This window comes from Centroberyx affinis, unplaced genomic scaffold (assembly GCF_046629955.1).
Source record: "Centroberyx affinis isolate AG114_WGS23_722 - 3 ecotype Tasmania unplaced genomic scaffold, CSIRO-AGI_Caff_v1 ptg000596l_1, whole genome shotgun sequence".
NCBI lineage: Eukaryota > Metazoa > Chordata > Actinopteri > Beryciformes > Berycidae > Centroberyx > Centroberyx affinis.
Genome location: NW_027279234.1, coordinates 140673 through 152243, shown reverse-complemented (window position 1 = coordinate 152243; position 11571 = coordinate 140673). Strand labels below are relative to the sequence as shown.

Here is an 11571-nt window from a genome sequence, read left to right as displayed (position 1 = left end):
AAAGAGACAGAGACAGAGAGATAAAGAGATAGAGATAAAGAGACAGAGAGATAAAGAGACAGAGATAAAGAGACAGAGAGACAAAGAGACAGACAAAGAGACAAAGATAAAGAGACAGAGAGACAAAGAGAGATAAAGAGACAGAGACAAAGAGAGATAAAGAGACAGAGACGAGACACCGAGATAAAGAGACAGAGAGATAGAGACAGAGATAGAGAAATAAAGAGACAGAGATAGAGAGACAAAGAGACAGAGAGATAGAGACAGAGAGATAAAGAGGCAGAGATAAAGAGACAGACAGAGATAGAGACAGATAAAGAGACAGAGAGATATAGAGACAGAGATAAAGAGACAGATAAAGTGACAGAGAGATAGAGACAGAGAGATAAAGAGACAGAGACGAGACACCGAGATAAAGAGACAGAGAGATAGAGACAGAGATAGAGAAATAAAGAGACAGAGATAGAGAGACAGAGAGATAAAGAGGCAGAGATAAAGAGACAGACAGAGAGATAGAGACAGATAAAGAGACAGAGAGATATAGAGACAGAGATAAAGAGAGATAAAGTGACAGAGAGATAGAGACAGAGAGATAAAGAGACAGAGATAAAGAGAGAGATAAAGAGACAAAGATAAAGAGATAGAGAGATAAAGAGACAGACAGAGAGATAAAGAGACAGAGATAAAGAGACAGACAGAGATAAAGAGATAGAGATAAAGAGACAAAGAGAGACAGAGATGGAGAGATAAAGAGACAGAGAGATAAAGAGACAAAGAGAGAGACAGAGATAGAGACAGAGATACAGAGAGATAAAGAGAGAGATAGAGAAATAGAGACAGAGACAGAGATAAAGAGAGAGAGATAGTGAGACAAAGAGACAGAGAGATAACGAGACAGAGAGATAGAGAGACAGAGATAGAGAGATAAAGAGACAAAGAGAGAGACCGAGATAGAGAGATAAAGAGGCAGACATAAAGAGACAGAGATAGTGAGACAAAGAGACAGAGAGATAGAGAGACAAAGAGAGACCGAGATAGAGAGATAAAGAGATAGAGAGATAAAGAGACAGAGAGATAAAGAGACAGAGATAAAGAGACAGACAGAGATAAAGAGATAGAGATAAAGAGACAAAGAGAGACAGAGATGGAGAGATAAAGAGACAGAGAGATAAAGAGACAAAGAGAGAGACAGAGATAGAGACAGAGATACAGAGAGATAAAGAGAGAGATAGAGAAATAAAGAGACAGAGATAAAGAGAGAGAGAGATAGTGAGACAAAGAGACAGAGAGACAAAGAGACAGAGAGATAGAGAGACAGAGACAGAGCGATAGAGAGAGAGAGAGAGATAGAGGCTTTGTTCAGACTGCAGGCAAATCTGATTTGTTTCTTAAATCTGATCTTTAGTTCTGACTGTCCACACGGTTATTTGCAAGTGAGCAGGTCAGATGTTTGTGTTCAGGCACCGTTAAACTATGTGCATTGGTTGCCGTGGTAACGACGTCGGCGTGTGTACGCACGGTAACCGACGGCACGTTTTTCAGATACGAAACCAAAACAAAAAGCTGCAAATGCAGAACGGAGACATACGGTCTTTTCCTCCGCTCCACGGGACGGTCGAGTCTCGGGACAGAAATCCTCAGCCGCTGTTTCCGTCCGGTTTGGTTTGTGGCGCTCTGGAAGAGACACCAGCAGCACGGGTCTCTCTGTGAGACGTTCAGGACAGTCTGAGCATCAGACTGAGATCATCTGTAGAAATCCGATTTGAATCACATTTCAAACCACATGCAAATGTGGCTTAAATCTGACTTGCAGAAATCGGTTTCCATGTGTTTTTTTGCTGTTCAGACTTGATCAAATCAATCCGACTCCAATCTGGATCTGTGAAAATCAGATCTGGGCTGAGAGACAAAGAGCAGCAGCTTCATGAAACCAAGAGAAAAGAGAGGGAGTTAGAAGAGAGGAAGCTGATCAATATGAAAGTTAAAGCCACAGTGTGCTACCTGTCTGTCTACCTACCTGTCTGTCTGTCTGTCTGTCTGTCTGTCTGTCTGTCTACCTGTCTACCTACCTGTCTGTCTGTTTACCTACCTGTCTGTCTGTCTGTCTGTCTGTCTGTCTGTCTGTCTACCTGTCTACCTACCTGTCTGTCTGTCTGTCTGTCTGTCTGTCTGTCTGTCTACCTGTCTACCTACCTGTCTGTCTGTTTACCTACCTGTCTGTCTGTCTGTCTGTCTGTCTGTCTACCTGTCTTCCTCTCTAACTGTCTGTCTCTCTACCTGTCTGTGTGTCTGTAGGTATGCTGGTTGTAAACGTCACCTGGAGGAACAAGACGTATGTTGGAACCCTGCTGGACTGTACAAGACACGACTGGGCCCCGCCCAGGTACACACACACACACACACACACACACACACACACACACACACACACACACACACACACACACACACACACACACAATGTTCTCTTGTAATTAAAGTTGTGAATGAAAGCAGAACCTGGACTGTAAAAGCTGATGAAATGGTTAGGTGACGTTTCTATGAAGAATCTGTATATTTATTATTTTGGCTGATAAATGTTTAATTTATTTGGCAGGAAAATTAAAAAGTTAGTTTCCGACTGCAGACAGCTGGTTCTTCTAAATGAACAGAACCCGGTTCCCCCGGTTCCCCCATTGTTCCCCTGGTTTTCCCCTAGTGTTCCCCCCTGGTTCCCCTGGTTCCTCATTGGCCTCATTTATCAAGCAAAATACACATCATTTACCTGGAGAACTTTTTAAAGATACACTATCAAACTCATTTCTAATTAAAATGAGATGTTATGAGTCTTTGAAACAGTTGCCATGGATACTTTGTGTGTAAAGTAGACTGCAGAAATGAAAGAGGAGTCAGCCTGCACACTCGCTCCACGCCACAAAAGTTTAATAGTGAAAACGTTTCCATCCTACTTGGATCTTCAGGTCAAAATGTTTGAAAAGTGGAAACCACGCCCATATTTCTACATCATGCACTCCCATAGGCTGACGAGCTCTATGGTGGCAGCTGTGGTTAACCATCCAAACCGCCCAGAGTGATAAAGATCCAAAAATAATTAACAATTCAATAAAGTACATAGAAAACAGATACATAGAGAAAAAACAGTAGTACAAAAGCCGTACTTCAAAAATATCAAACATACATGTATATCTTATATATAAGCATAAACATAATATCAGATACAAGATCCCATATATCAAAATCTACATCACCTACGTTCAATTTTTTTTTATTAAGTTAAGGAAAAGAAGAAATCTTAAATTCATGTAAGAAATTGGGTCTTAAACCCTTCTATGAAAAGTCAGCTAGATCAGATCACAATATGGAAAAAATCACCAAAAAAGTGCAGCACAGTATTTTATTAACTTTCAACCTTTTACTCACAGGGAAATATTGATTGTATATTGATTGTATATTGACTGTATATTGACTGTATATTGCTGAACGGGTGTCTCTGTGTGTTCAGGTTCTGTGAGTCTCCCACCAGTGATGTGGAGATGCGTAGCGGTCGGGGTCGGGGGAAGCGGGTTCGTCCGGGCGGCAACACGCCGCTCAACGACAACAGCAACTCGTCCGACAACAGAGGAAGCGGCGGCGGAAAGACGCGCGGCGGCGGCAGCAAGGGCCGGCGAGGGGGGGGGGGGGGCGGAGGAGAGGACGCCAAGGCCAGCCCCTCCTCCGCCAAGAGGAAGACCAAACCCGCCTCCGACATGGAGCCCACCTCCAGCTCCGAGGACACCAAGGCCTCCAAACGCATGAGAACCGACTCCGCCCCCCCCCTCCCCGCCGGGAAGACCGACCCCCCGCCGCTCGACCGGACCTGCCCCTCCCCCGTTCTCATCGACTGCCCCCACCCCAACTGCAACAAGAAGTACAAGCACATCAACGGGCTGAAGTACCACCGGGCGCGCGCCCACAACGACCCGGACGCCCGGCCGGAGCAGGACGGGGACAGCGAGTACGGGGACGACGGCCTCCACCCCGACTCCGCCTCCTGTAACGGGGCCGCCGTCTCCCCCGCCCGCTCGGCTACTCCCAAGGGGCGCGGCTTCGACGTCCGGAGCCCCTCCCCCTCGTCGGGGAAGTCCGTCTCCAAGCAGGGGAAGAAGAAGGCCGGGGAGGCGGAGCCCGACGGGACGGACGGCGGCGAGGAGGCGGCGTGTCTCACGGACGAGACGAGCAACGACGGGACGGACGACAGGAAGGCCAAGAAGACGGCGGCCGGCGCCAAGCCCGATAAACCGACCCAGAAAGGCCCGAAGTCGGCCCGGCCCGCCGGCCCCGCCCCCGCCCCCTACGCCCTTCAGGCCGCCTCCCCCTCCCTCGGCTCGGCGGTTCAGTCCGTCCCCAAGAGTCCGCAGCTGAAGAACGTCCAGAACAAACCGCCGCCGGCCGACCCCGCCTCCGGCCCCGTCCTCAACAAGGACAAGAAGAAGAAGGAGAAGAAGAAGAGGGAGGGGGGTAAGGAGGGGGACAGTCCGAAGGCGGCGGGGAAGGCGGGACGTCCGGAGGAGGGGCGGAGCCCGTACTCCGAGTCGTCGGACGCTTTGCTCAACGGCTCCGCGGAAACCCACCAGAGCCGCTTGGCGAGCATCAAGGCCGAAGCCGACAAAGTGTACAGCTTCTCCGACAACGCGCCGAGCCCGTCGATAGGCGGGGCCGGCAGGACGGACGCCGGTCCCCCCCCCGCGCTCCACCTCGACCAGAACGGAGCCGACGACGCGTCCGTCCAGACCGGCAGCCCCGCCTACTCCGACATCTCCGACGCCGGGGACGACGGGGAGGGGCGGGGGGAGGGGCGGGGGGAGCCGAGGGCCGCGAAGCCGGAACCCGACCGGCCGCCGCGCGACGGCGCCAAGAAGGCGCTGTTCCCCCCCCGCCCGCCCAGCAAGGAGGCACCCTTCTACCCCGCCTACGACTCCTACTACTCCCCCGGCTACGCCGACGGCGGTCCCGGGGCGGCGCCCGCTCCCCCGCCTCAGGTGGAGGGAGCGCAGGTGAAGATAAAGAAGGAAGAGGAGCAGGAGGCGGGGGAGGAGCCCAAAGTGAAGGCGGAGCCTCAGGAGGAGAGGAAGGCGGAGCCGGGGCCTCAGCAGCCGTCCGTCATCCAGCAGCGCTCCAACATGTACATGCAGCCGCTGTACTACAACCAGTACTACGTCCCGCCCTACTCCTACCCCCCCGACCAGGCCTACCACGCCCACCTGCTGGCCTCCAGCCCCGCCTACCGCCAGCAGTACGAGGAGAGGCAGCGGCAGGCCGACAGGAAGGCGGAGGCCAAAGACAGAGAAGCTTCCGGAAAAGAGGAGCGGAAGCAGAAAGCCTCGCTGCCCCCCCCCTCCCTCTCCAAAACCCCCGGTCTGACCGAACCGAACCGGGCCAAACCGAAAGAGCCGCCGCCCGCCGCCGAGCCCGCCGAGTCCGTCGTCGCGCCGAAGGGAGAAGACGTCAAGGGCCCCGGGCCCCAGCCGGAGGGGCTGAAGATGAAGCTGAGCGAAGCGGGGCATCATGGGAAAGAGGAGGCGAAGGCGGAGTCAGGCAGGCCGTCCAGCATGGAGGCCGCCATGTGGTACAGACAGGTAACTGCATGTTTACTGTTAAAGATGTGAACCGGATATTACGACGGAATAGATTATTACGATAGATTAGATATTACATAGATTAGATATTATTTAGATTATATATTCGATATGATGTCGTCTTCTCTCCAGGAGCCGGACTCGCGCCTCTGGCCGTACGTTTACCCCAACAAATACCCAGAAGCCCCCAAACCGCAGGAGGACGAGCGATGGAAGGAGGACAGGGAGCGAGAGCGAGACAGGAAAGGGAAGGAGGAGAGGCAGCGGCCGAAAGAGGAAGCGAAGGAGGCGGGGGAGGAGCAGCGGGGGGGGAAGGAGGCGCGCCCCCCCCACATGCAGTTCCCCCCCCCTCTGCCTCAGCAGAGCTACATGCCCTACATGCACGGAGCCTACGGCTACAGCCAGGGCTACGAGCCCGGCCCCCCCGGCTACCGAGGCATGCCGTCCGTCATGATGCAGAACTACCCCGGTAAGATCAATAACTAATAACCCTGACCCCGGTAAGATCAATAACTAATAACCCTGACCCCGGTAAGATCAATAACTAATAACCCTGACCCCGGTAAGATCAATAACGATAATCAATAACTAATAACCCTGACCCCGGTAAGATCAATAATGATAATCAATAACTAATAACCCTAACCCCGGTAAGATCAATAATGACAATCAATAACTAATAAGGTTATTATTAGGGTTATGGTCTTCATCAAGTATTTATGTTAAAACTCTTGATGAAGGCTCTGTGGACACACAAGCTCATTAGTTTGCAGATGACACTGTTCTTCTTCTGTCACCACCTGTTGTGCTCTACAGAGTGACATCACCTGGCTCAAAGACCAGCCAATAGGAGAAGGCCAGTTCAGTACCCTACTTTTCACCATTAGGTGTCAGGCTTCACCAAAGATTTGGGTTTGGGGTTTAGTTCCTCTTTAAAGCTATTATTGGAGGAAAGCTAGAGCTAGAACTTTTTATCTTGGATGTTTATTGTTTGTAACACAAAGCGCAGCAGGAGCTTCATCAGAAAGTCGGTTCGCGTTGCTCCTCCTCCTGCATGCGTCATGTGATCAGTCTGTCAGACCGCTGACAGGTGGAGACAGTTTTAACATGGAAACACAGGAAACGTGTTGATCGATGTTCCTCCGACCTCAGCTGTTCTGTCAGCTGACTGACGGTCAGACGGTCAGACGATGTAATCGACGGTGTTTCTCCTCTGTCCCCAGGCTCCTACCTGTCCACAGGTTACTCCTTCTCGCCGTACGGAGGGAAGCTGGCGGGTGAGGAGGGGGAGAAGCCGTCCAGGTCCAGCCCCACCGGGAAGCCGGCCGGCGAGGCCAAAGCCCTGGAGCTTCTGCAGCAACACGCCAGCCAGTACAAGAGCAAATCCCCGTCCATCCAGGACAAGATCGCCCACGAGAGAGACCGGGAGAGAGAGAGAGACCGGGAGAGAGAGAGAGACCGGGAGAGAGAGAGAGACAGGGAGAGGGAGGCCGACCGGCCGCGATCCTCGCCGTCTCAACGCATCCTGCCTTCCCATCATCACCTGGGATACCCGCTGCTGTCCGGACAGTACGACCTGTCCTACGCCTCAGGTAAGGCTGACACACCATATATGGTAATGATGTTCAGATTAAAGGAAAAACCCCTAAAACCCTAAAACCCTGTCCTGGTGTTCAGCCTGAACCTCCATCTGGTTCCACTCATCATCCAGCTGAGATTTCCTCTGTTAGCTGTTTTCTGTGTGGGGGGGTCGATTTTCCCCGAACCGATCACTAGAGACCGACCTGTCTGAACCGATCACTAGAGACCGACCTGTCTGAACCGATCACTAGAGACCGACCTGTCTGAACCGATCACTAGAGACCGACCTGTCTGAACCGATCACTAGAGACCGACGTGTCGGACTAAAATATCGTCTTTGCAAAGACAATCTGTTTGTTACGAGGAGATTTCAACAAATCTATTCTGCGAAACACACGAACCGTCGCACGAACAGTTCAAACTTTAGTCCCGCCCATAAAGGCTCTGATTGGCTCAATCGTTTTTCCGAGCTAGAAATCGCCTTTGAATAGAGAAACACCAGACTCTGACTGAATCTGAAGTGTCTGGAACCAGGAAACTAAAACTCTGGAACTCTGTTAAATCAGCTGTTGATGTTCTTTTCATCTCTGGCTCCATCCAGTACTTAGTTGTGTTTTTCTTCTTGGTGGATAACCGGCCAATCACAGACGAGGTGACGTCACCTCCAGATGTTTCCAGCAGCTCCAGTGGAGTTTGATATGAGAAAATGTTTCAGGTTCTTTATTTGGGTTTTTAAATCGGTCTTAAATTCAATTCCAGGTCGCATTAAAAAGTCTGAAGTTTGGTTTTGTTTCTCCAAGCTGCAGATAAGAAAGAGAATTTGTTTTGACAGAATATTGTCCATAACTGTCAAATGTCGGCCATATTGGAAGTATCTGAGCTGATGATTGGCTCTTTCCTGCAGGTCTCTCCTCCTCCGCCATCGTCGCCAGTCAGCAAGCCTCCGCCCCCTCCATGTACCCCCCCGCCCGGAGGTGAGACTGGTAAGCACCACACACACACACACACACACACACACACACACACACACACACACACACACACACACACACACTCTCCCTCTCCCCTCCCTCCTCTGTCTCGTTGGCTCAGATCAAACACTTCCTGCTGTCCGATCCCGGGGTGCGTTCCATTTGGTAACGATTTCTCCTTGTCTCCTCGCTTCCTCGTCTCCTCGTGTCTCCTCCTCGACTCCTGGGTCAAAGGTCATGGGGAAAACGAGGAGAAGATGCGAGGAGGAGGAACGTCCTCGCACGGCCATGTTGGCGTGGCGTTTGAGGCTCCGCCCACAGAACCTCCTCCCCTCCATGATCACAGAAACCTGTGATCTGAGGTTTAGATCTGAGGTTTAGATCTGAGGTTTGGATCTGAGGTTTGGATCTGAGGTTTGGATCTGAGGTTTAGATCTGAGGTTTAGATCTGAGGTTTGGATCTGAGGTTTAGATCTGAGGTTTGGATCTGAGGTTTAGATCTGAGGTTTAGATCTGAGGTTTAGATCTGAGGTTTAGATCTGAGGTTTGGATGTGAAGTTTAGAACTGAGGTTTGGATCTGGTCTTCAGTCAGTATTCCCACATGGAGGAAACACCTGAGTCTCCTCCGACCTCATTGGAGGAAGGAGGCGAGGAGACATGAAGGAGGCGGGGAGACATGAAGGAGGCGAGGAGACATGAAGGAGGCGAGGAGACATGAAGGAGGCGAGGAGACATGAAGGATCCTTCGTTCGATCCTTCGTCACCAGCTGACATCCTTGAAGATGGCGGCTCATTTTTGGATGCCGGGTCAGCGAGGAGACGAGGAACACTCCTCCGGTTCCTGCAGGTTTTCCTTCCAGCCAATCAGCACAGCCGCTCAGTTCACTGACCGGTTCTTCTTCTCTGGTTGAAGCTCAGGTAGTGAGCTGAGCGGCTGCAGTGATTGGCCGAGACGAAGCCTGAATACGAGCATCGGTCCGGACATTTTGTTCTGCTAGGCTTTCTGTCTCCTTCTACCCATAATCCCTTGTGTTTTGGGAGGCTTCCTGTAGTTCTCTGAGACTTGCTGCCACCAGAGGTCAAAGGTCATCGTTCACCTGGAGGAGGAAGATAAACTGATCAGAACATGCAGACAGCAGATGAAACTTTATTGATCCATGAGTCAAAACAAACTGACAGTTCCACCATGAGAATATAGAATATAGAATATATTGACTAGAAATACAAGTGAAAGAACAGGACTGACAGGTTTGACGCACAGCATTATGGGATGTGAAATAGTCATATGACATCTAACCAATCAGAAACAGGAACATGAATAAAACAATCTGTTTCCTGTTTGGCTGTCAGATTAACCAATGCCATGTTCTCCCCATTCCACAGGGACACCTGATTGGCCGACCCGCACCGACCTGCAGTCATGTGACCGGATCACATGAGGAGCGTTTCTGTTTCAACATCAGTTCAATGGTGTTTGTGTACGTTTGATTTCTCCGCCTGGACGTCCCGCCGGCCGCTCCGCCCCGCGCTGGACTGCTGAGACTCCAGGAGGGTGGAAGGTTCTGCTGGTTCCTCTGGTTCTGCTGGTTCCTCTGGTTCTGCTGGTTCCTCTGGTTCTGCAGGTTCTGCTGGTTCCTCTGGTTCTGCTGGTTCCTCTGGTTCTTCAGGTTCTGCTGGTTCTGCTGGTTCCTCTGGTTCTGCAGGTTCCTCTGGTTCCTCTGGTTCTGCTGGTTCCTCTGGTTCTGCAGGTTCTGCTGGTTCCTCTGGTTCTGCAGGTTCTTCTGGTTCTGCTGGTTCCTCTGGTTCTGCTGGTTCTGCAGGTTCTGCTGGTTCCTCTGGTTCCTCTGGTTCTGCTGGTACCGTCGTCTGCAGATCGGAGGTCTTGTTGGCAGACTGAGGGCGAAGTGGATCTGCTGTTTGGAGATCCGACCTGGAGAAACTTCAGATGGTCCTGGGTGGCGACGCCCTCTGACCCCACGGTGCCCCGCCCCCACCGTGACCTCTGACCTATGGTGCCCCCCACCCAACCCACCGTGACCTCTGCCCCCCCCCCCCCTCCCGTGACCCCTGACCTCTCTGAGGACCGGAGACAGTGACTCTACAGGAAGTTGTCACACCTTCACCTGGAAGCAGTTCGGCTTCACAGGAAATCCAGTCTGGAGGGAGGAGGACCAATCAGAGCGCAGCGTTCTGACTGATGCCACAGACTGAAACTGGAGAAGCTCCTCCCCCCTCCTCAGTGTGTCGCTGTACTGTGTGTGTGTGTGTGTGTGTGTGTGTGTGTGTGTGTGTGTGTGTGTGTGTGTGTGTAAATACTGTACAGAGGAATTATTTTAAAGAGCCTGTTGATGCTGTTGGATTTCCTACTCTTCTTCTTCTTCTTCTTCTTCTTCTTCTTCTTCTTTTGTCTGTAGCTCTGCTCTGTTTTTCTACTGTTGTTGATCTGATATTAAACCTGTAGCTGGTGACCGCCTGCAGCCCTGAGTCTCTTCTTGTTCTTCTTCTTCTTCTTCTTCTTCTCTGATCTCAGCAGCTTGTTCTGAAGAAGATCGACTGATAATGTCTGCTCAGTGTTCCTCTGCAGCCACTTCAGCCTGGACATAAGCAGAGCTAACGCTAGCTAGCTGGCTAATGTGCTAATGTTAACATATGGCTGAGGCGGGGGGGTCTGTTGGATCCCATTTCTCTATCCTCTATTTAACCAGATAAGATCGCATTAGATCCATTAGAGCCTCGTAGTTTAGTTAAAGTTCGGTGTTCAGATGAGGAAGAGGAAGAGGAAGATCAAACAGAAAAACAGTTCAGCTGCTCTGAGGAAGAGCTGGACTCAACACACAGGGCCTGTGATGAAGAAGAGGAAGAGGAGAGGAAGAGGAGAGAGAGGAAGCCACACACAACACACCCCGCCATCATGAAGGACGTTCCAGTTGGTCAAAGAACGCATGAAGGATCCTTCATGTCTCCTCGGGTGCATTGTCTCGTGTCCTCTCCTCCCTCCTCCCTCCTCCCTCCTCGTCTCCTCCCTCCTCCCTCCTCGTCTCCTCGCTGACCCGGCATCCAAAAATGAGCCTTCATCATGAAGGACGTTCCGATCGGTTCCTTCAAGTCTCCTCGCCTCCGTCCTCCAATCAGGCGTGGAGGAACACTCAGGTGTTTCCTCCATGTGGAAATAATGAGTGAAGTCAGTTAAGCATTGGCAGGTGAGGCTATAAGCCCCGCCTCCATACAGCAGAAAACGGGGCATTGGCAGAAAAAAAATCCACAGGTGTAAATAGCCTGGACTTGTTATATATTCTTCAAACAGAAATAGCAGGTTTTAAATGTTGGCCGAACATTTGTTAATGAAGGTTTATGTTAAAAGTTCATACTGACAGATCTGTTCCCACTGAGCAGTTTTACGTTG

At 51.1% G+C, this 11571-nt stretch overlaps 1 protein-coding gene across 1 annotated transcript; it reads left to right on the top strand.

Annotated features, from left to right (window-relative positions):
* Positions 1–2295: 2295 nt before the first annotated feature.
* LOC139643408 (zinc finger protein 609-like) lies at positions 2296–9690 on the top strand (the record flags this gene model as incomplete). The annotated part of the gene is made up of 6 exons (XM_071518547.1): positions 2296–2383; positions 3503–5615; positions 5748–6084; positions 6839–7207; positions 8101–8170; positions 9552–9690. Coding segments are annotated over 6 exons (2987 nt in total), but the record flags the coding sequence as incomplete, so codon positions are not given.
* Positions 9691–11571: the final 1881 nt, after the last annotated feature.